Source organism: Bos grunniens, chromosome 4, assembly GCF_055505025.1.
Source record: "Bos grunniens cultivar Pamir isolate PY7600 chromosome 4, Bosgru_T2T1.0, whole genome shotgun sequence".
Taxonomy (NCBI): Eukaryota; Metazoa; Chordata; class Mammalia; order Artiodactyla; family Bovidae; genus Bos; species Bos grunniens.
This window is the reverse complement of record NC_141168.1, coordinates 95,230,618-95,255,070: the sequence shown is the minus strand read 5'-3', so window position 1 is coordinate 95,255,070 and position 24,453 is coordinate 95,230,618. Positions and strand designations below refer to the sequence as shown.

Here is a 24,453-nt window from a genome sequence, read left to right as displayed (position 1 = left end):
TAGACGGCAGCCCATCAGGCTCCCCTGTCCCTAGGATTCCACTAGCCTCACTTTAAAATGTAATAACCTGTTATTAATTTAGGACAAATTTATATGCAAAATAAACCGTTCTGACTTAAGCTAAATTCTCCTCAAAAGTGAGCCATTTTATTATATTATCTATAGCAGAGTGTAAGTACAACTATTACAAGAAAATTAATTTGACAGTGATGTGACAAAGTTGATATTTTATAGCATTAATATATGAAAATAACTTTTCTGGGAATCCTTGTAGAAACACTCTAAATGGGGCTTGAGTTTCTCTGCTGCCATGTAGTGGCTGCTTTATTTTTCACAGAAAAAAAAGTGGAGCTGACGTACCAGCCTTGTTGTCCAGTGCAATAAGTGTGTCAGTGTCCGAAATTAGCTGCACATCTTCAGTGAAAGAGGAGAATGCATTATGTATATGAATATATTACAAGTTGCTTTGAAAGAACCCAGAATATTTTGTTGTGTCAGGGAAGTTCTTGAAGACTAATGGCACCTGTCAAAAGGACAAGGTGGTCTACTTGAAAAGCCTTCTGTTTGGGATAACCTGAGAATAATTTTTTTTAATTGATGAAAGATTAAGAAAAACTCTTCAAATCTGAGAAGGATAAAGATGAGAAGGAATGAGAGAAAGAAAGGGGAGAAGTGGATCTTTTTTTTTACCAAGTACCAGCTAATAAATGTAAAAAGAATGAGAGGATTAGAAACATTACCATTTCATAATCCCAAACATACTGATTCAGGTCAATATTATTAATCAAAGCTAAAGCCATTGAATAAATAGTTATTGAGAACTACCAATCTGTTCTCTGCAGGTTGGCAGTTACCAGAGGGGAGAGGGATTTGGAGGTAGGGCATGAAACAGGTGAACTTGATCAAGAGGTACAAACTTGTTGGGCATGGAATATATGAGAATACAGTTAATAATATTGTATTAACTTTGTATGGTTTAAGCAACTGGATTTCATCTGGTGATCATTTTGCAGTATGTCCAGTGTCAAATCACTCAGAATTTTGCCCCAGATATTGCTTTTCAATGATAAAATATGTAAATACTTTCACAATGAAGAAAACTGGAAAATACAGCCTTAGCCAAATCACTGAACTTAGCTTCACCAATAGGGTGAACAGGTGGCTCAGTGGTAAAGAATCTGCCTGCCAATGCAGGAGACATAAGAGATCCCTGGATCAGGAAGATCCCTTGGAGGTGGGCATGGCAGCCCACTCCAGTATTCTTACCTGGAGACTCCCTTGGAGAAAGGAGCCTGTAGGGCTACAATCCATGGGGTTGCAAAGTGTTAATCACGACTTGGTGACTGAGCACAAACACACAACCTTTACAAAGAGTGGGACAAAGTGGCATCATTTTGCCTCCTAATGTGTAGTAATTACCACTGTTGTAGTTAAAAAATTATCTACCTTAAATTTAATCATGAGGTAGCAATCAGACCAATCAAGAATGTGAGAAATTCTATCAGACAACTGTCCTGGACTCTTCAGAAAGTAAACGTTTGAAGGCAATAAAGGAGAGAAGGTGACTATTTTTAATTTAGGAAGACTAATGAATTATACAGAGTATATCATGCAAAGTACTGTGCTGAATGAACCACAGGCTGGAATTAAGATTGCTGGGAGAAATATCAACAACTTCAGATACGCAGATGATACCATTCTAATGGCAGAAAATGAAGAGGAACTAAAGAACCTCTTATGAGGGTGAAAGAGGAGAGTGAAATATCTGGCTTAAAACTCAACATTCAAAAAACTAAAATCATGACATCCAGTGCCATCACTTCATGGCAAATAGATGGGGAAAAAGTGAAAAGAGTGACAGATTTTATTTTCTTGGGCTCCAAAATCACTGCAGATGGTGACTGTAGCCATGAACTTAAAAGACACTTGCTCCATGGAAGAAAAGTTATGACCAAGTTAGATAGCATATTAAAAAGCAAGAGATGGCTTTGCCAAAAAAAAGGTCTGTATAGTGAAAGCTATAGTTTATCTAGTAGTCATGTATGGATGTGAGAGTTGGATGATAAAGAAGGCTGAGTGCCAAAGAATTGATGCCTTCATATTGTGAGACTCATGAGAGTCACCTGGACTTCCCTGAATATTCATTGGAAGGAGATCAAACCAGTCAATCCTAAAGGAAATCAACCCTGAATATTCATTGGAAAGACTGATACTGAAGCTGAAGCTCCAATACTTTGGCCACCTGATGGGAAAAGCCAACTTGTTGGAAAAGACCCTGATGCTGGGAAAGATTGAGGGCAGGAGGAAAAGGGGTGGAGGCAGAAGATGAGATCATTGGATGGCATCACCAACTCAATGGCCATGAATCTGAGCAGACTCTGGGAGATAGTGAAGGACAGGGAAGCCTGGCATGCTGCAGTCCATGGGATCACAAAGAGTCAGACACAACTTAGCAACTAAACAACAAACAATGGGTTATACCAACTGAAAATGGGTTATACCAGGGCATCAATGTTGATGCAATTCTGGGTTTAAACAAGCAAAAAATCTATAAAAGAAATGTAGGGACAACAGGAACAATTTGAATATGAATAGCAGTGTATTAGATGATATCATTGAATTCAATTTTAATTTTCTTAGGTTTGATATTGGTATGGTGGTTAAGCAGGAGACTGTCCTTATTTGAGGGATGTGTGTGCTGAAGTATTTATGAATCAGAGCCCTGGAGTCATGTCTGCAACTTATTTTCAAACGATTCACCAAGAAACTTATCAACTAGCAAATAGGTAAATTGTGTCTACAGATAAGAGAGTGAACATAAATGTAGCAAAATATTAAAAATTATGGACTTCTCTGGTGACTCAGTGGTAAAGAATCCCATGGACAGAGAAGCCTGGTGGGCTACAGTCCATGAGATCACAAGAGTTGGACATGACTGAAGTGACTTAGCACAGACACATATGATAATCAATGATGGGAGAATAAAACACTTCACTCACTCTCTGCCTCTTTGGGTCCTGCAGTTTCCATGTCTTAAATCCAGTTTGGCCAAGATCTGGACAACCTCAAACTAAAGACCATGTAGGCAGCGTTGAAGCAGGAGCTGATGCTGTTTCCCACATTGACCTTAAGTCTGGTGTCTTCTGCTCTTACTTTTGTTCCTCTGGCCTCTCCTCAGTGAAGTCTTTTAAAATAGAACAGTCTTTCGGACTCATGGGAGAGGGAGAGGGTGGGGTGATTTGGGAGAATGGCATTGAAACATGTATAATATCATATATGAAACGAGTTGCCAGTCCAGGTTCGATGCACGATACTGGATGCTTAGGGCTGGTGCACTGGGACGACCCAGAGGGATGGTACGGGGAGGGAGGAGGGTTCAAGATGGGGAACACGTGTATACCTGTGGCAAATTCATGTTGATCTATGGCAAAACCAATACAATATTGTAAAGTTAAAAAATAAAATAAAATATGTAAAAAAAATAAAATGAAAGTCCCAATAAATTCAGTCATAATGAGGTATAAATTCTACTAATGTGATAAATTTCCTCCTTTTAGTATTTGCGTTAACTGGCTAACAAAAATCTTAATCCAAGAATGAAGTTTTAAAGGTGGAATGTAGGAAATTAGCCTGTATAAACGTGACAATAATTTTGAAAGGACAGAAAGCGGCCTTTTCTATTCTCCCCAAGTCATACTATATAAGCAACTTTAGACATGAATAAATTAATTGTTGCTAATACTCACTTTCTCTTTTCCTTTCTAGGGAGCTGACAGAGGTCATTGATCTTTCTAGGTTTAAAAAATTAAAATACTTATGGCTACATCATAACAAGGTAGTGTGATATTTGATCTTTACATGGTTGTATGATTAAACTACAATCTTAATTTCATGTTTTAATAGAACTGGTCATTAAAAATATTAATATTTTATACTCCTAATTTTAATATAGGTAAGAAACTATATGTATATACAAAGTGGTATAGCGCCAGTGGTAGAGAATCTGCCTGCCAACACTGAAGACTTAAGAAACGTGGGTTTGATCCCTGGGTTGGGAAGATCCCCTGGAGGAGGGCATGGCTACCACTCCAGTATTCTTGGCTGGAAAATCCTAATGGACAGAGGAGCCTGGCGGGCTACCGTCCCCAGGGTCGCTAACAGCCAGAAACAATTGAGGCGACTTTGCACACATGCATATTGAATAGGTCAATTTGTGAGATGTTGTCAGATGGGAGCTTTACTTTTTCCTCCCATGTTCTTTCAAAATTGTTCAGTGTAAGCTGTTGCTTCCCAGTTTCCTGGAAGAAAACTTGTGCAGTCTCATGACTTTTTTTTTCTCTCTCTCTTTTGTAGTCCAGGAGCTTTCAGTCCATTTTAAGCTACAGTCTTAGGCTCAGTTCAGAAATGAGAATGTGGAGATGAATATGAGACACATCCCCCATCTCTCCTCTCTTATTCAGCTAGGGCTGACTGCGGATGGCCATCTGCCTTCTTCATTAGCAAGGGGATGTGGTTGGTTGTTTTCTGGCCTTGCATCTCTACCCCAGCCTTCACAAGTTAGTGTGGAATGGAGAAGTGCGGAGGCAGTGGAAAAGCCAAGGAAAAGCAAAGTTCTTTTTCAGTTTGCACCCACTGGTATTAACAATGTTCAGAGTTTATTTTTTTCTCCCATTGGGTTATTCAGAAACCCCCTCTGCTAGGTTTCTTCAACTCTGATTCCTCTTTGCTGGCCACTCCAGACCTCCCCTAACCTTGTATCCCAGTCGTTCTTACATCTGAGCATCTCCTCGCCTTGGCAAACTGCCCTCTTGGGCAGGATCCTTTGTAAAATGCCCTAGATCAACATTCCTCCAAAGGTCCTGCATGCATTCCCCAGAACTCACACACATTGTCCTGCCATGTGAGGGACTGATTACCTCCCAAGCTGATCTTGCTTCTTCAGGAAGTGCCAGGCACTAAGCCATCATGTCACCAGCTGCCAGGAATGCTCATCAAGGTCACTGAATGTGGCCCTTGAAGCTGCTCTTAGAGGCCAGGGTTAGTTGGCAGAGTCTTCCCACCGCTTCCTCCATAGTGGGGCCTGACTGGAGCTCCAAGCTCTCTTCAAGTCAAAGAGCGGGACTGAACTAAAATTCAAGCCAAAACAATTACTATAGTTAGCTAGTCAGTCATTCTCAACTTTCTGAAGTGTGACTTTCCAACAGCTTGTATTTTGTTCATTATAAATTGATGATCCAGTCTTAGCATTCTAAATTTAAACTTTCTAACACCAGCTGATTGAAAAATAACAATTTGAGTTTTTGGTAGTGGTCCGCTTGTCAAGCAATAGTCCAGATTTACAGCACTGAATCTTTAAGCAGCCATGTTTATGAAAGTATTTCAGTATTACATTGCAATTTGTCTGTTTTTTTAACCAATTAAGTGGAAAATGGAAAAAAGTTATTCTAGTATTAAGTGCAAGCATAAGTTGCATAAGCTTGAAATAATTTCTAGGAGAACAAGCACAAATACCTTCAAGGCCCAGGCAGCTAACAACTGAAATGGAAAGTGTACAAACTACTTAAGGGCATACAGGTTCAAAACTCTTTTAAACAGTCTGCCAAAAATTATCCTGGGTCACAGTGTGTGACCTCCAATTAGAAAAAGATGGAACTCATCAAGCATGGCAAAAGTGACTAATCTTTGTTTTTCATGTGTGTTCGTTGTGGTGTTCGGTGTTCAGTGTTCAGCTTTGAAGGAAAGAACATGTACAAATGTTGGCAGTATGTCTAAAGGGAGAGGTGTGATTAGGGATTTTTAATATTTTTTTTGGCTTTCTTGTAGTGGACACCGTCCCACCTTCCGGCAGTCACTGAATTTTCATACAGTTAACTTACAGATGCATTATATACATAGGAAAGGATTGCACACACTGTCAACTATTGTACTTTGGTTTTGAAGGGGGATTGGTGGAGAAAGGGTGCGACAAAAGGGCTAAATTCTCTTCTAGTGTTCGGTTATTTATGTTTAACAAACTATATTCTTTCCCAAATAGCCATCACTTAACTTTGTTCTTTAAAAATAGATTTATTTAGATTGTTAGATGGCATCATCACCAAGTCAATGGGCACGAATTTGAGCAAACTTTGGGAGATATTGAAGGACAGGGAAGCCTGGAATGCTGCAGTCCATGGGGTCACAAAGAGTAAGACATGACTTAGCAATTGAACAACAATTCCATATAATCCTGAAAAGATATCATATTCAAATAAATTTTAAGTGGTCACGAGATGAGTGAATAGGCCAATGTGAATTTTTGGGTTGATCAATAGTTGACTGGTTGCTAAGTTGTCAGAGTATTCACACTCCATGAAAAACTGAAGTCTTATTCAGCATCTAAAACTCTAATGGGCATATTAGCTATGATGGTACTTCATCAAAATTCCTATGGAAAAAATGTGAGTATTAGTTTTCTTTACAATCTAGGTTACACTGGGTGAACTACTATCAGGAAGTTACTATGCCAGTATAGAAATGATATGGAGAATCTTGGTGAGAAACATCAACAGTGACAAATGAACATAAATATTTAGAATTATAATGTTTTGCTAACAATGGTTTGAATCCGTGACCAGCATTGTTCTTACATTATTGTAGAACATAAATAAATGTCCTTAGATTTATTTCCTACCCTCTGTTTAGGAAAAACTAAGGCATAAAATGAACACATCTTTTTTGTTTATTCATTTATTCAATCAACAACTTTGTGGAGGCAAATGTACTGATCATTTTATGGGTTGTCTATTGATTATCCATTATCTTCCTTTACCTGGATAGCAGAATCTGAGTTTGTGTTTTAGTACACACTTGTTGTTACTCAGGTAGGTGGTCCCATTCCCACTTCCAAAGCGTGGAGCCTGAACTGTTTAAACCAGTCAGGATAACCCCATCCTCCTTGTGAGTGGCTAGTCAATGAATGGGCTCATAATCCAATTGTTGCAATAGAGACAGTGGAGGTAGCTCCTGGGAGACTTCTGTGAAAGGTTTCCTTATTCCTCAAAGCACACTGGAAGAGAGGTCCGCTGTTTCCTCTGGACATTTTCTGGCCTGACTTATAAGCCAGAAACCATCCTTCCAACTTGTGGATATATCCAACATTTTGAGAAAAGCAGAGCTCAGAGAATCATTGAGATTTGGGGCTCTTAAAACTTCTGGACTCCTAGATATGTGAGATAATGAGTATTTGAATTTATGTGCCAGTTTGAGTTGAGCTTAGAGATTACTTATAGTCAAAAGCATGCTATCTAATATGGTTTATTCTGTACTTGTTTTAGGCCACTGATAGACTATAACAATGACTATGACGGTACCTGCCCTAGAGATAGAATTGGGGATTGGCTATACTCCTGGTGAGGGCGTTGTGGTTGCAAACTACCTGGAATGGAATGAGAGAAAGCAGTGGTTTGGGGAGACAATGAATGAGTGTGGTTTGGTGTGTTTGGAGCCGAACATGCTTAAAGGGTGCACACTTCTCCCCATTATTATGCAATGGGTGATAAAACTGGAGCTTCTAGTCTGACCTTGAACCAACAAATTAAATAGGTACAAATTGTTTCTAAGGATTTGCAATGCCCCAACTCTCCTAGGTTTGTTCACGCTATCCTGCTTCCTCCTTCATTATGCTCTCTAGGGCTTGCTTTCTCCTTGTATTATGTAGATATTCACTAGTTCTGTAGCAACTCTCTTTCTGAGTCATCTTTCTCTCATCTCCACTGATGTAATTAGTGAGAGGCAGCTGCTCTTAGGTGTTTATAAACTGAAGCCTTCAAAACACTCTCTCTTGTCTCATCTTCCAGTGAGCCTGACTGAGGGAATTTTAGGTCACAGTTCATCTTTTCTAGCTTTCCTAAGAATCTGGGTCTGCTCGGAAGAGTGATCTAAGTAATTTGCATGTTGTACTACAGTTTCAAATGGTCTGTATACATTTGATCTATTTGTGTTTTGGCTCATTTCCTTGAAAGTTTTTTTTGAACAGATGTTTAATAATGAGTGTATTATAGTGCCACAATGCTAGTGTCTTTCTGTTTCTGGAAGATCTAGCAGTACTTGGGTATATTCTATTTATCACAGATTACAGTAAGCATTTGATGAGAAACCTGTATATAATGCCTCACCAAGCAACTATCCAAAATACAATCTGAGTTTCCACCGCGTATCAAAAACTGAATAGTTGACAACTCTTACTAAGTAAATTTAAATAAAAATACATCTTCTGACAAAGTCATACTTCATCATCTAAAAAGTAACGAAAATATTTATAACAACATTTTCCACACTAAAATAAGCAAAATCATTTCAAGAAAGAGTGAGCTCATTCTTCTGTACCATAAAGATACGTTGTTTTTCCCTATCTCCCAGACAGGCAGCACATTCTGCAAATTTGGTAAAGGGCACGCATGTGTGTATTTTAGGAAGGCATATTGATGTACAAAACTAGCAAGTCACAATTTGAAAATTAAAATAATTATTTGTAACGTACAGTTTTAAATATTTGTAAAGAACTCTTTGAGCAGAAATGCTTTTTTTTTTTTCAGGTAGTTTTCACAACATGCTTTGCCTCATGAAAGTTTAGTTGATTCCTTTAATCAGGTTTAGGTATATATACATTTATCTATTCATTTATATATGCCATACTTTGTTCCAAAAAACTATTTAGAGCACTTCAAACCCTGTGGTAGAGTGTATGATAAATTAATGAATAAAATGAACTAGCATATATTCCTTATAATTTGGGCTCTTAGGTGTTTCTGTTATCTCAGTGTAATATTAATTATCTCTCATGTCAACTTTGTTGAAAGAATATTTTACCAAATATTTAAAACCTCCTCAAAAAAGTAACCTAAATAAGATTTCAGTGCATGGTTGTGAAATTCATATACACTATATATCTAGTTGCTTCCCAGGTGGCTCAGTGGTAAAGAACCTGCCTGCCAGTGCAGAAGATGGGCTCCATACCTAGGCTGGGAAGATCCTCTGGAGAAGGAAACGGCAGCCCACTCCAGTATCCTTGCCTGAAGAATCCCATGGACAGAGGAGCCTGGCAAGCCATTGTCCATAGGCTCGCAAAAGAGTCGGACACGACTAGCAACTAAACAACAACAATATTTATATGATCCAAAAAATGTAACCTATTTGGGGGAAAAAACGTATATAAAAATGTCAAGAACATGGAATAAAGAGGGAAAAACATGAGAATGAAGATCTATTTGCATTGTACAAAAACAGTTATTTCTCAATATTTTTAAAGTGTAGATTTTATTTCCAAGTATTGTATACATTTTAAACTGATTCAAATGAATGCATCATGTCCACTTATTGGACAGGAACACCATATACATGAACTTAGAAATCCTAAAAGTACACTGAAATTTTTCTTTTTTTTCCTCCTATATAATTCAGTGTATATTATTAAAATTGTTCCCAACTAATACTTAAGAATTTCATGTAAATTTAGGGCTATTGTAATTATAATATCAAACGTGATAATATACTCCTTTAAATAACACATAATTATAGAATTTTTCAGAATTGTGTCATGTCATTTAATCTCTGGTGTAGGGGTCTTTAAAGCCCCAAGGTTTTCAATTCTGATACTACCGACCTTCTGAACTGGATCATTCTTGGTTGTGGGGGTGGTATTGTGCATTTGGGGATATTTAGCAGCATCCCTGGCCTCTACACACTATATATCAGATTTCTCCCCAGAAGCAACAACTAAAAATGTTTCTAGACATTGTCAAATGCTCTCCGGGGTACAAAATTGCTCCTCACTGAGAATCCCTCAAAGACAGAGTGATCTGTGGAAATCTAAGTCAAAACATGTTACTCTTCTACTCAAAATCTCTAATGGTTACCTATTATTTTCAGCTGAGTTCTTTCAGTAGCCTAAAGGCTCTGCATACATAGTCTGCCAGCTTACCTCTCTGACCTCAATACCTCTCCTCTCCCTAACTCACTGACCCAACAGCACCATGCACCCTATTATCTCTGGACCTATATACACTGGCTAGCCTTCAAGTGCTCCTGCATAGATATTCTCATGGCCAGCTCCCTTTTCCTCATCAAGAATTTGTTCAGCTATTACCTGCTCTGTGAGGTCTTCCTGACTAGCCCATTTGAAATATAACATTATCTCCCTGTTGGCACCCCCAATCTCCATGCTTAATTTTTTCCCCATACCATTTATCAACTGATTCCATAATACACAATTTACTTATTGTAAGTATTATTTGTTTTCTCTTTCCCTGCTAGAAAAAAAGACAGGGTTTCTGTCTGTTTTTTTTCATAGCTATACCACTGAATTTAACACAGTGCTGGCACACAGTAGCTGCTCCACAAGTATTTGTTGAATGGAAAAATGTGTACATAAACATTCTAATATTTTCTCATAAATATATTTCCATTTTGTCAGTGAATCATGAAAGTCATGTAATGGATCATAAATTATAAGTTTGGGGAGGGTAACGACAATATTTTACTTAATGTGATACTTTTTTGTTCCTTCAAAAATAGTTTCTAGGTTTTGTTTTTTCAGTTTCTGTTTTGTTTTGTTTTTTAAGCATCATAGCTAGGTCTGCCAAGTTGAACTTTTCTTTGCAAAGGTGCTAGCTAAGGTAAACAGAAGTTCACTTAACAGAAGCATACTTTAGCTGAGTTAAGCAGGAAAGTAATATATTGAAATGATACTGGGTGAATATTAGGTAGTTTAGGAATCAAGTGTAGGAAATTCTTAGGATCAAAGAAGCCATGGCCACAGCCATATCACAGAAGTGGCTTTCACACGCACTGTTGACTTGCCAATCAGCAAGAGAAGCCCCCACCCGTGCTGCTGTTTTCCTGTCCCCATTCCTGCTGCCACATTTCCACTGCAGTGGGGAATGAATATTGCTGTCTCCTTCTCTGCCACCACCAGATTTAACACAAAACTGTCTCTACCTCTTTGCATTACTTGTTTCTGATTTTTTTAAATTAATTTTTATTGGAGTATAATTGCTTTACAATGTTGTGTTAGTTTCTACTGTACAGCAAAGTGAATCAGCTATACAGATACATATCTCCCCTCTCTTTTGGATTTCCTTCCTTAGGTCACCACAGAGCACTGAGTAGAGTTCCCTGTGTTAAACAGTGGGTTCTCATTAGTTACCTATTTTATACATAGCAGTGTATGTATGTCAGTCCCAATCTCCCAATTCATCCCACCCCCTTTTTTCCCCCTCCCCGCTTGGTGTCCATACATTTGTCCTCTACATCTGTGTCTCAATTTCTCTTTGCAAATAAGATCATCTGTACCACTTTTTTTAGATTCCACATATATGCATTAATAGGTGAAATTTGTTTTCTTCTTTTTGACTTACTTTACTCTGTCTCTAGGTCCATTCACATCTCTATAAATGACCCTGTTTCTTTCTTTTTATGGCTGAGTAATATTCCATTGTATATCTGTACCACATCTTTATCCATTCCTCTGTTGATGGACATTTAGGTTGCTTCCATGTCCTGGCTATTGTGATTAGTGCTGCAGTGAACACTGGGGTGCATGTGACTTTTGGAATTATGATTTTCTCTGGATTGCATTACTAGTTCCTGATTTAAAGTTTAGAGTGGATGTGTAGGATTGCATCCAGCCTAGTCATGTGTCCACACATTACCTGTCAGGAAATCTAGAAAAGCGAGTATTTTGCCTAATGAGGAGTAAGTCCTAATACCTACCAAAGCTCATTAGATAAAGAATTCCTTGAATTGTGGGGAAGATGATTCAGTGCCAGGAAGCTAAAAAATAATGACTCATCTGTCTTATATTTAATAAGATAATGTTTAGAAAGATGAAAATCCAAAGAATAATACCAATAGTTACATAATAATTCCTGGCAGAGTCTGGAACTCTGGATACTGAAAGGGGAGCTCAGGTATAGTTATAATCCTGTTACTAATAAGCTGATAATATCTAGCAAATATTTGTCTAGAGCTCTGATTCCTCTTACATAATATGCATGTATGCTAAGTCGGCTCAGTCGTCTCCATCTCTTTGTGACCCGATGGACTGTAAGCTTACTAGGGTCCTTGGGATTCTCCAGGCAAGAATACTGGAGTGGGTTGCCATGCCCTCCTCCAGGGGATCTTACCAACTCAGGGACTGAACCCACTTCTCTTACATCTCCTGCATTGGCAGGCGAGTTCTTTACCACTAGCACCACCTAGGAAGCCCCCTTATATAATATACGGGATATTTATTCTTCATAACTAAGGGGTGTCATGATGGAGAAATTTGATGGCATGTGTGAAGTACTGAACAAAGAAGCACATACAGTAAGCATGGAATGAATATTAAGAACCTACTCTTTTTAAAAAAATTGTTTTTAACAGCTATATGTATCACTATTATAATAATTTAAAGAATTAGCTAATTCTATACATTAGCAACATTTCTGCACACTCTGCCCTCGTTTGTTAGCCCCCAGATGCAACAACTTTCAGTTTTTTAAGTAATCTTTTGTTGTTTAGCTGCATATCTCAAAGTCACATTCTGGTATTGTTGCCACTTGATTTTTCCCATTTAGACAATAGCTATTGAGTTTCCACAAAAATGAGGATTTAATGCTTTGTCTTTCCTGCCTCCACTTTCATACTTTCCATACACAGGCATACTTTCCAATTCCCATTCCCCTGATGTGGCAGTATTGTGATTTTGGTTAAATCAATATTCACTGGGTATGTTATTATGACAACCCATGCTCTTCAGAGTTAAGCCATGTGTTAAGGTCTAGCTACTTTCCCTTTATTGGATTTCCTCTACTTGCCTGGATTTTATTTTCCTTTGATTTGTTAAGTAGTTTTTTGTTCTGGGTTGAATTGTTTCCCTGCCCCAAAATTTATATGTTGAAGTCTTAGACCCCACTGTCTCAGAATGGGACTGTATTTGGATATAGGGCCTTTATGAAAGTGAAAGTCACATAGTCGTGTCTGATTCTGCGATCCCATGGACTGTAGCCCGCCAGGCTCCTCTGTCCATGGAATTCTCCAGGCGAGAGTACTGGAGTGGATTGCCATTTCTTTCTCCAGGCGATCTTCTTGACCCAGGGATTGAACCTGGGTCTCCCACGTTGCAGGCAGATTCTTAACCAACTGAGCTACTAGGGAAGCTGCTGCTGCTAATAAGTCGCTTCAGTCATGTCCGACTCTGTGCGACCCCATAGATGGCAGCCCTCCAGGCCCCGCCATCCCTGGGATTCTCCAGGCAAGAAAGCTGGAGTGGGTTGCCATTTCCTCCTCCAATGCATGAAAGTGAAAAGTGAAAAGTGAAAGTGAAGTGGCTCAGTTGTGTCCGACTCTTAGCAACCCCATGGACTGCAGCCCACTAGGCTCCTCCGTCCATGGGATTTTCCAGGCAAGAACACCGGAGTGGGTTGCCATTGCCTTCTCTGACTAGGGTAGCTACTAGGACTTTTATATAGAGGAAATGAAGTTAAGATGGGGACATTAGGGTGGGCCCTAATCCAGTGTGACTGATGTCATCATAGAAGAGGAGATTAGGATAGAGAGGGAGAGGAGAGAGAGAGCAAGAGTAAGAGTGAAAATGGAAGGGAGGAGGGAGAGGGTCAAAGGGGAAGAGAGAGGGAGAAAGAGACGAGGAGGAGGAGAGAGAGAAAGAGAGAGAGAAAGAGAGGGAGAATAGACATTGCATACAGATAGAAAGTCACATGAAGGTATCAGAAGGGGCCATGTACAAGTCAACGAGAGAGGCCTCAAAATGTAACCAGTCTTGCCAGCACCTTGATCTTGGACTTCTAGCCTCCAGAGCTATGAGGAAATAAATTTCTGTTGTTTACGACACCCAGTCTGTGATATTTGTTATGCAACCCAAACAAACGAATATACTTTTTGTTAGTTACTATTACTTATTCAACCCAAATTCTCTCCCAGTTGACCAAATCTATTCAATGAATCATTCCGTAGCTTTTATTTCTTGAAGAAGTATGCCCAGAGCCTTCTGACGTGCTCCACTCTGGACTTCTGCCCGGTATCCCTCTGTGCACAATTTTAATCACCCTTCATAGCCATACCAGGGACTCCCTTTGCCCCCTCTTATTTCTTGTATTGTGTGTCTTACATTTTTCTGAACTGCATTCTCCAGCGGCTTTGTGAGAAAATGTTCCATGTGGTAATTTTTTTTTAAGATTGTGTATGCCTGCAATTGTGTATATTCGGTGTTCATATTTGGACAGATATTTTGGCTCATTGGGTTGGTAGAATTCTAAGTTAGAGATAAGGCATCACTCCACTGTTCTGTATTTTTTCAGCGTAACTTTTGAGGAGTATGAAGCCATTCTTCGTTCTGATCCCTGATCCTTGAATATGATGTGTGTGTGTGCACATGTGAGCACATGTGTTCTGTCTGAAGGACAGTGTTCTGACATGTTACAGTGATGTGCTTTGGTACAGGTCTGTTTTCAACCATTGTGATGAGCTTGGGGAAATTACAGTCAAGAAACTCATATCTTTCCATTTGGGGAATTTTTCTTGGAGTGTATTGTTGATTTCTTTCTCTTTTATGTCCACCATTCTCTTTCTGGAACTCCTACACAAATGTTGAACTACTGAACTGGCTCTCTAATTTTCTTTTATTTTCTCCATTTTCTATTTTTTTGGTCAGATTGCTCTACTTTCTGAGAATTTCTTCAGCATTCTCTTCCAACTCTTTTATTACATTTTAGACTACATTCATGTTTTTAATTTCCCAGGGCTCTTTTACCCCTCTAAATGTTATTATTATATTATCTTTATATATAGCAGCATTAAACTATAAAGATCTGGCTGCCCACATTCTGAGAGCCAAGCTGGGAAAAGAGGTCTGGGAACCCTCAACATATAGTGTACATACATTCCCTTAATCTCAGTTTTCAGTGGGAACCTCTGTCTTTACATCTGTCTAGCGGCTACTTGACCAGGAACTCTTGTCTTAAAAGAGTTCCCTTAAAAGAGTCCCTCATTCCACCCAGGGAATGAATCTCTAGTCTTTTGAGGTGGTAGGGGAGAAGTCCAGTTGCCATATGGTTATACTGGAAACATTATTAAGAAATAGAATTTCTCTGTTCAGTTACTCCTCTCCTCTTTATCCTCACATCCAGTCTTTGAGCCTTTTTAGAATTTTGTGGTATAAATATAAGGTTGTTTTCTGGTTTAGAATCTGAATTTCTTGTTTCTATTAATTCTATTACCCCTAGATCATATACTTCCCAAAACCATATTGCTATGGTCTGATTTTCTGTTCTCCCTCTCTTTATGAACATACATCTTTTGAAACAATTATTTTATTGTCATTTTAGATAAATATTTGGCTGGAAAAAATTAAATCTGTGTTTATAATATGAACTTTTAACCAGAAGTCATTTTCCTCACCAGCAATCATGTGCATAATTCTTAAGTTTCCTTCCAAGTCTGTGATCTTGTTTTACAACAATAGATGTTTTTTGAAGACACTCTTTATATTGATGGCATTATTCAGATTTAGTGAACATAGTCTCTAAAACTGATTTTACAAGCTGTATCCTAGGGAGCTATTATGGAACATAATTCGAGAGACACTCGGAAATCTTCTCAGAGCACAATACCTATTCAGACTGACCTGAAAGTCAGCAATTAGAGAGTCATCGATCATAATCCTCTAATTGAAAAGAAATAGCAGGACTTCCCTGATGACTCAGCTGTAAAGAATCCACCTGCAATGCAGGAGACATGGGTTTGATCCCTGGGTCAGGACAATCCCCTGGAGAAGGAAATGGCAACCCATTCCAGTATTCTTGCCTGGAGAATCCCATGGACAGAGGAGCCTGGCACACTACAGCCCATGGTGTTACAAAAGAGTCAGACACGACTTTGTGACTAACAGGAGCAGCAGCGACTGCTAGCAGACAGTGTTCTAAGAGAAAGGGGTAAAGTAGTGAACAAAATAATTTAGAAGAAACACCTTTGGGATGGCTATCTTAAGCCTTATCAACAATATAGCAGTTTACCCCTACCTACCAATCTGCAGAAATGGGACTCTAAAGCATGTTGAAAGGGCTTGAAGCGGGGTGTTCAGGGGTAAGAGGATGCCAGGAAAAAGGAATGCTGAAAAGCAACGTGGAGGAAACCAAGAGCAAGTGCATTTACTTGCATATTACTTTGCTTCACACCAATGTTGGGTGGTTCTTTTAGTTTGGGCTGACTGGCAATCAGATGCATCTGTCTAGTTTCTGCTGGAAAGTCATTGATAAAACTGGAGAAAAACTTCCTAAGGGTTGGAGACATGAGAGGACAGTGCCTGGGACCCAAAGTTAGCCTAAGATAGTGGCAACCAGACTGGAGCAATTTTTGAGAGAAACCCAGATCCCTTGAGATTCAAGATTAGATCAGATGGATGGGACTAGTCAAGCCAGTGACTCAAGCTGCATCTGGGAATGAGCTTCACAGCTCAGCTTCCTACCCTGGGTGGTAATAAAGTTCAGTGGTTCCCAGCAAGGACACTGGAGTCTGGGCCAAGCTTCAGTTCCTCTATATACTAGCTGTGTAGCCCTGTGAACAAGTTACTCAACCTCTCTGTGTCTGTCTTATTGCTTAAATAAGGTAATCTTATTTGTGCATGCATGCTAAATTGCCTCTGTCATGTCCGACTCTTTGTGACCCCATGGACTATTTCTCACCACGCTCTTCTGTTCATGGGGTTCTCCAGGCAAGAATACTGGAGTGAGTTGCCATACCCTCCTCCAGGGGATCTTCCCTACCCCGGTATCAAACCCACATCTCTTATGTCTCCTGTGTTGGCAGGCAGGTTTTTTTTTTAACCATTAATGCCACCTGGGAAGCCCATATATCTATGTAAATATCACATATATATGTATCTTCAGAAGACATTCATAGAAGGCAATGGCACCCCACTCCAGTACTCTTGCCTGGAAACTCCCATGGATGGAGGAGCCTGGTGGGCTGCCGTCTATGGGGTTGCACAGAGTCGGACACGACTGAAGTGACTTAGCAGCAGCAGAAGACATTTGTACTTTGCCATATGTGTATATATCTCGAGATTATTATAGTTCTCTTCTTTTTTCTCATTTGATGCCAAATATTTTGGGGTATATTTTAAGCATGTTTTTTGGTTATTGCTGATATAGTAGAAAAAAATAATTGTGGAATATTTTTTATTACTCCATATTTTCCATTACTCAAACTAATAATATTTTCCATTATTTGAAATTATATTCAAGTTAAGGAAGAAATATCAATAACTTCAGATATGCAGATGACACCACCCTTATGGCAGAAAGTGAAGAGGAACTCAAAAGCCTCTTGATGAAAATGAAAGAGGAGAGTGAAAAAGTTGGCTTAAAGCTCAATATTCAGAAAACTAAGATCATGGCATCTGGTCCCATCACTTCATGGGAAATAGATGGGGAAACAGTGTCAGACTTTATTTTTTGGGGCTCCAAAATCACTGCAGATGGTGACTGTAGCCATGAAATTAAAAGATGCTTACTCCTTGAAAGGAAAGATATGACCAACTTAGATAGCATATTCAAAAGCAGAGACATTACTTTGGCAACAAAGGTTCGTCTAGTCAAGGCTATGGTTTTTCCTGTGGTCGTGTATGGATGTGAGAGTTGGACTGTGAAGAGAGCTGAGCACTGAAGAATTGATGCTTTTGAACTGTGGTGTTGGAGAAGACTCTTGAGAGTCCCTTGGACTGCAAGGAGATCCAACCAGTCCATTCTGAAGGAGATCAGCCCTGGGATTTCTTTGGAAAGAATGATGCTAAAGCTGAAACTCCAGTACTTTGGCCACCTCATGCGAAGAGTTGACTCATTGGAAAAGACTCTGATGCTTGGAGGGATTGGGGGCAGGTGGAGAAGGGAACGACAGAGGATGAGATGACTGGATGGCATCACTGACTCGATGGACGTGAGTCTGAGTGAACTCCGGGAGTTGGTGATGGACAGGGAGGCCTGGTGTGCTGCGATTCATGGGGTCGCAAAGAGTCAGACACAACTGAGTGACTGAACTGAACTGAACTGAATGTCTTCTGGATGGTTTATATAGAAATTCCCCCAATTTAATGAACCACATGATGCACTATATGCCAACTTTTGATCTGAGAATCAGGCAGTCTTGGATTTGAACCCTTGCTCTATTATCTTGAGAAACTGTTTAGCTTCTCTAAGCCTCAGTTTCCTCCTAAGTAAAAAAAGAAATAAAACAAATACCATGGTCTACTGTAAGAGTCAGATGACGTTGGTGAAAACATCTAGCTTAGTTCCTGGGTCATGATAAATGTTTAAAAGATATGACTTTTCCCTTGAGTCTAAATCAGTAATTCCCAATCAGGAATGACTTCTCAACCCCTCTCCCACCTCACATATAAAAGGGGAATATGTGGCAATGTCTGGAAACATTTTCTGTTTTCACAGCTGGGGTGTGTATGCTACTGACTTCTAGCAGATAGAGGTTAGGGATGCTGCCAACCATACTACAATCCACAGAGCAATTCCACCAACCCCAACAAAAATTTATCTGGCCTCAAATGTCAATAGTTGTAAAGGTTGAGAAATCCTGCCCTAAAAGTATGCCTCCTTAACTTTAAAATCATGCTGGCCTAAAAATTTCCCCACTAGTACATCAGTGCTTACCCATAAGAGCTTTATCTTAAATGTAAGTGCTCTCCACTCTATCAAAAGTAATAATGGTTAGGGAGTAAATAATAGCAGCTATTGTTTATTGACCACTTGCTATGTGCCAAACCCTGAGCTAAGATATGTTGGTCTTGTTTAATCACTAAGTCACATGTGACTCTTCGCCACTCCATGGACTGCAGTATGCCAGGCTTCCCTGTCCTTCACTATCTCCTGGAGTTCGCTCAAACTTATGTCCACTTAATCATGATGAGTGATGCCATCCAACCATCTCAGCCTCTGTCTCTCCCTTCTCCTCTTGCCCTTAATCTTTCCCAGCATCAGAATCTTTTCCAATGAGCTGGCTCTTCACATCAGATGGCCAAAATATTGGAGCTTCAGCATTAGTCCTACCAATGAATATTCAGGACTGATTTCCTTTAGGATTGACTGGTTGGATATTCTTGCTGTCCAAAAGACTTTCAAGAGTCTTTTCAAGTGCTCAGCCTTCTTCATGGTCCATCTATCACATCTGTACATGACTACTGGAAAAACTATGACCATGTGGGCCTTTGTCGGCAAAGTGATGTCTCGGCTTCTGAATATGCTGTCTAGGTTTATCATATCTTTTCTTCCAAGGAGCAAGCGTCTTTTAATTTCATGGCTGCAGTCACTATCCGTGGTAATTTTGGAACCCCAAATCTGTCACTGTTTCCACTTTTTCCCCATTTATTTGCCATGATAGGATTGGATCCCATGATCATAGTTTTTTGAATGATGAGTTTTAAGCCAGCTTTTTCACTCCCCTTTTTCACTATCATCAAGAGGCTCTCTAGTTCCTCTTTACTTTCTGCCATTAGAGTGGTATCATCTGCATATCTGAGGTTTTGATATAATTTGTGAAATGTCACATTCTAATATAAATTTTATGGCAATCCTTAAAATTGGTAGTGTAGATTTTTCTAAGTGGAAAATTGTAATAATGTTTTACTTTAACAATGGTCTGAGTGTCAAAATAATCAGCAAGTCTTTCAACTCCCATTTCTGGATCTTAACTTCAGCAACTTGGTACCTTGCAATGTCTATAAGGTCCTGTGAATTTTACCTTGGAACTATCTCTCAATTTCCTCTACTTTGATCTTCTTCCATGGTCATTACTGTACTCTGGGATCCATATATTCTTTTGAATTAGCATAACACCATTTTTGTTAATCTCTTGTCATTACTGTCTCTCCTAAACAGTACTCTTTCCTGCCATTTTCTTTCCAAAATAAAACTGGTAAATAACACTTCTCTGTACAAAATCTTTTAATAGTTCCCCAAGGTCCTCATGATCTGGCTTTATCTCCTTTCACTCCATTTCCCCCAAATCATTTCATCCCAACAAGTAGTGCAATCTTAAAATTCCAATAATCATGATTCAGAGATGTTAACGCTCTTGAGAAAATTATTATTCTATAATCAAGATTAAATGGTTTGAGTTTATTAGTATTCTTGTGTTAATGCATAATGCAAGAGAAATTAAGACCTCAACTAACTAGTAATGTTCTGTCAATGTTGGGCAGGCAACTGGGGAAAAAAAAAGAGAAGAAAAAGTCATGATTTGCCCTGGTGTTCTCTTTCCATGCTGATGTTAAGTGTGGCTATCATTAGATTAGGGATTGGTGAGGGGAAAGACAAAAAGGTAATGAGTGGCTGTCAGGAGGTTAGCAGGAAGAGTGGAAGGGATAGGAAGCAACTGGGACCCACCCCTTGCTGTGTCAATGGTCTCTCCTACTTGGCACAAACTTGGCTCCTTTCAAAAAGCTGAAGTGAAATTACTAGTGTTTCTCCTTCACAAGTGCTGATGTAATTAGGTACAGATAAGACTGAGAGAAAATGAGGTTGAGCAGAACATGTGCATTTTATAGATTCATAATTTGGGACTGTTGCAAGTATAAGAAAAAATTAAATTTGCTAAGGAAACCCATTTTCAAACAGAATATAAGTCTAAAATAGCTTTTCTGAGTTATGAGAGGGCATGAGTAAAATTTCTAATAAATCCTCACTAAGTCAGATAAGTTGGCATCTGTCTACCTAAATCAATCCATCAAAAGTTAAAACAGTTTTATTTAACTGATGACAGTATTTCCCGTGATAGATTTTAATAAACATATAAAACTAATTTACAATCATGAGCACTTATTTCTGTATATATAAACCAGTAAGCACTTGATCAAAACTGTTTCATGAGATTCTTCTCCCTGCTACATCCTGTATTAAGCTGTAAAGTGAGCATTGTTCACATTTAACTTAAGCACTGCTTTTAGAACTTATCTGCCCCACCCTGTGACTCTACCATATCTCATCCTCATAACTCAAATCTGTCAAATTTTATCAGGGTTATAAAATCAATATTTTTCTTTAAAGTAGTGGGATTCTCCTTGCAGGGTAACAAACATTTCTGAATTCAGATCAGAGTTAAATACTCCTATTACATACCCTAATGGTTCATTAGAGGAATTATCAAGAGTGCTTTTGACTATTTCCAATTCATATAGCACACGAAATTTCTAATCTCATCTTGAAAGTAAGATCGCACTTCACCGTGTAGTTAGGAGAATGGAGAGATGGGAAGGATCAGAGACTGAAGAAACATGGTTTCTTTCCTTAAGGAAGACACAAAACCAGTGATCAAGTAATTGCACAAGTCTAAGAAAGTGTTGGATGTGGTCAAGAAAAGGAAGGTTCATGGGATTCGGAGTTATCAGGAAAGGACTTATTAAAGAAAGATGAGCTGTAAAGTAAGAGGATTGTGCTGTATCTTGTCTGCTTCTTGGAAATGGTGGCCAGTTGAGCTGTTAGCCCTGGGTCTGATCTCCTGAATGTATGCAGATTACAGAGTCCTTGGTTCAACTGAGATCTGTTGACATGAACGACAGAGAGCCCGAGAAGAGGAGATGGCTCATAGACTGGGGTATAAAAAAGAGAATTCAGAATTAGGCCTTCTTGGGGGAGGGGGAACAGTGGTGAGAGGGGGAAGGTATACCTCAGCGGAAGGGCGGGTGGGTGGCATGTAGAGCATTTAACTACTGAACTAAACTATCTCTCAGGAAATCTGACTCAAAGTCCTGGAGCATGTGGAAGTTTAGAGAAACAAAATGTGGGTCAAAACAAAGCAAGAAGACAGCACTGAGATGCAAAGAGATCAAAGAACTGTCTCAGTGAATCTCTGGAGCAGTGGAAACGTGTTGTGGCAGCCTGCTCAGGGATGGTGGGAGAGGCATTGCCAGCAGGGCAGATCCTTGAGAATAATCAGAAATGTACCAGGAAGAAAAGCCATTCAGGCAAAGAGAAACCATGACTCATACACAGATGCAGAAACGGCTTAGCATTATCTGGGGAGGGAGCCCTTGGCACATAATAGCCACTCAGTAATATGTGGTGGTGAATCAGTGGATATATGGAGCCAAATCCAGTGCTATGACATGGAGCAGAACAACAGGAAAGGTTGTCGAAACAAAGGGCTGGACCAGATTCCAGAAGCTTTGAAAACCACACAGTTGAGAGGGGATGTGGTAAGAAAAGTTTGTACTAAGTCAGCTAGTTCAGTTCAGTCTCTCAGTCGTGTCTGACTCTTTGCAGCCCCATGGACTGCAGCATGCTAGGCTTCCCTGTCCCTCACCACCTTCCAGAGCTTGCTCAAACTCATGTCCATCACATCAGTGATGCCATCCAACCATCTCATCCTCTGTCATCCCCTTCTCCTCCTGCCTTCAATCTTTCCCAGCATTAGGGTCTTTTCCAAGAAGTCAGTTCTTACTATCAGATGGCCAAAGTATTGGAGTTTCAGCTTCAACATCAGTCCTTCCAATGAATATTCAGGACTGTTCTCCTTTAGGATGGACTGTTTGGCTCTCCTTGCCATCCAAGGGGCTCTCAAGAGTCTTCTCCAACACCACAATTCAAAAGCATCAACTCTTCGGCACTCAGCTTTCTTTATAGTCCAACTCTCACATCCATATATGACTACTGGAAAAACCATAGCTTTGACTAGACAGACCTTTGTTGGCCAAGTAACGTCTCTGTTTTTTAATATGCTGTCTAGGTTGGTCATAGCTTTTCTTCTAAGGAGCAAGTGTCTTTTAATTTCATGGCTATAGTCATCATCTGTAGTGATTTTGGAGCCAAAAGAATAAAGTCTCTCACTATTTCCATAGTTTCCCTATCTATTTGCCATGAACTGAGGACCAGATGCCATGATCTTAGTTTACTGAATGTTGAGTTTTAAGCCAACCTTTTCATTCTCCTCTTTCACTTTCATCAAGGGGGTCTTTAGTTCTTTGCTTTCTGCCATAAGGGTGGTGTCATCTGCATATCTGAGGTTATTGATATTTTTCCCTGCAATCTTGATTCTGGCCGGTGCTTCATCCAGTCCAGCATTTCTGATGATGTACTCTGCATATAAGTTAAATAGGCAGGGTGACAATATACAGCCTTGATGTACTCCTTTCCTGATTTGGAACCAGTCTGTAGTTCCACGTCCAGTTCTAACTGTTGCTTCTTGACCTGCATACAGATTTCTCAGGGGGCAGGTCAGGTGGTCTGGTATTCCCATCTCTTTCAGAATTTTCCACAGTTTGTTGTGATCCACACAGTCAAAGGCTTTGGCATAGTCAATAAAGCAGAAGCAAATGCTTTTCTGGAACTCTCTTGCTTTTTCGATGATCCAACAGATGTTAGCAATTTGATCTTTGGTTCCTCTGCCCTTTCTAAATCCAGCTTGACCATCTGGAATTTCACAGTTCATGTACTGTTGAAGCCTGGCTTGGAGAATTTTGAGCATTACTTTGCTAGCGTGTGAGATGAGTGCAATTGTGTGGTAGTTTGAACATTCTTTGGCATTGCCTTTATTTGGGATTGGAATGAAAACTGACCTTTTCCAGTCCTGTGGGCACACACTCTTTTTATCACATGTACCTTCAAAGGCAATTCAGTAGCCCAGGCAAGAAGTTGCAGATAATTAATAAAAACACCAAATGTTAGCTCTTAACTAAATTTATATATGTGCATATAATTATGTATAGTTTTTGTAGTAAGTATATTGTTCTCTAACTCTCATTTTCAGCTCCATGGAATAACATTTCTAACCAGAAACTATTGTCTGGCAGAATTATATCTAAACAACAATGCAATATTTGATATTGAAGGTATGTCTTAAATTTTCTCTTTTAATTGAAAAGATTTTCAATTAAATAATAACTTTCAACTATGGTATTGCTGAGGAGGACATGGCAACCCACTCCAATATTGTTGCCTGTAGAATCCCATGGACAGAGAAGCCTGGTGAACTGCAGTCCATAAGAGCTACAGTACAAAGAGTTAGACATCACTGAAGCAATTTAGCACATATACATGCATGGTATTGCTAATGGTGTGGAAAACTCTGTTTTAACATTTCCATTGAAAATATATGATAGAAACTTAATTTTTAATGTTCTTATGTATATTTCATTTAAGATGTGCTGTTTGATTATGGTTTTAGCTCAATATTATCAAATGTCTTATCCAAGATGTTAAAGAATCTTTTTTTTTTTAACATAAAAATTTTGCCATTCTACTGCATCATTGGACACAAACTAGATATTGTGGAAGCAAATTTTTTAATGTTTGGGAGCATTAATAAAAATAATGACTTCATAAATAATCTTAAATGTTTTTACTGGTTATATTTTTTCCCAGTCAAATCTGTGTTTCACTCTGAGTTAATTTTATATCTGCAACAATCTCTAAACTG

At 39.1% G+C, this 24,453-nt stretch overlaps 1 protein-coding gene across 11 annotated transcripts in view; it reads left to right on the top strand.

Moving 5' to 3' along the window:
• Positions 1-24,453, top strand: part of LRRC72 (leucine rich repeat containing 72) — an 80,768-nt gene that overhangs the window by 27,499 nt on the left and 28,816 nt on the right. For 9 of the 11 annotated variants that reach the window (XR_015162878.1, XR_015162877.1, XM_086397531.1 and 6 more), the window contains 2 exons: positions 3,766-3,835; positions 23,785-23,866. Coding sequence is in view for 6 of the 11 variants with exons in the window: in XM_086397531.1 (XP_086253657.1) it covers positions 3,766-3,835; positions 23,785-23,866 (152 nt within the window). In the remaining 5 variants the exon portion in view is untranslated. The remainder of the gene's footprint in view (positions 1-3,765; positions 3,836-23,784; positions 23,867-24,453) is intronic. The other 2 variants (XM_086397537.1, XM_086397538.1) reach the window with 1 other exon arrangement.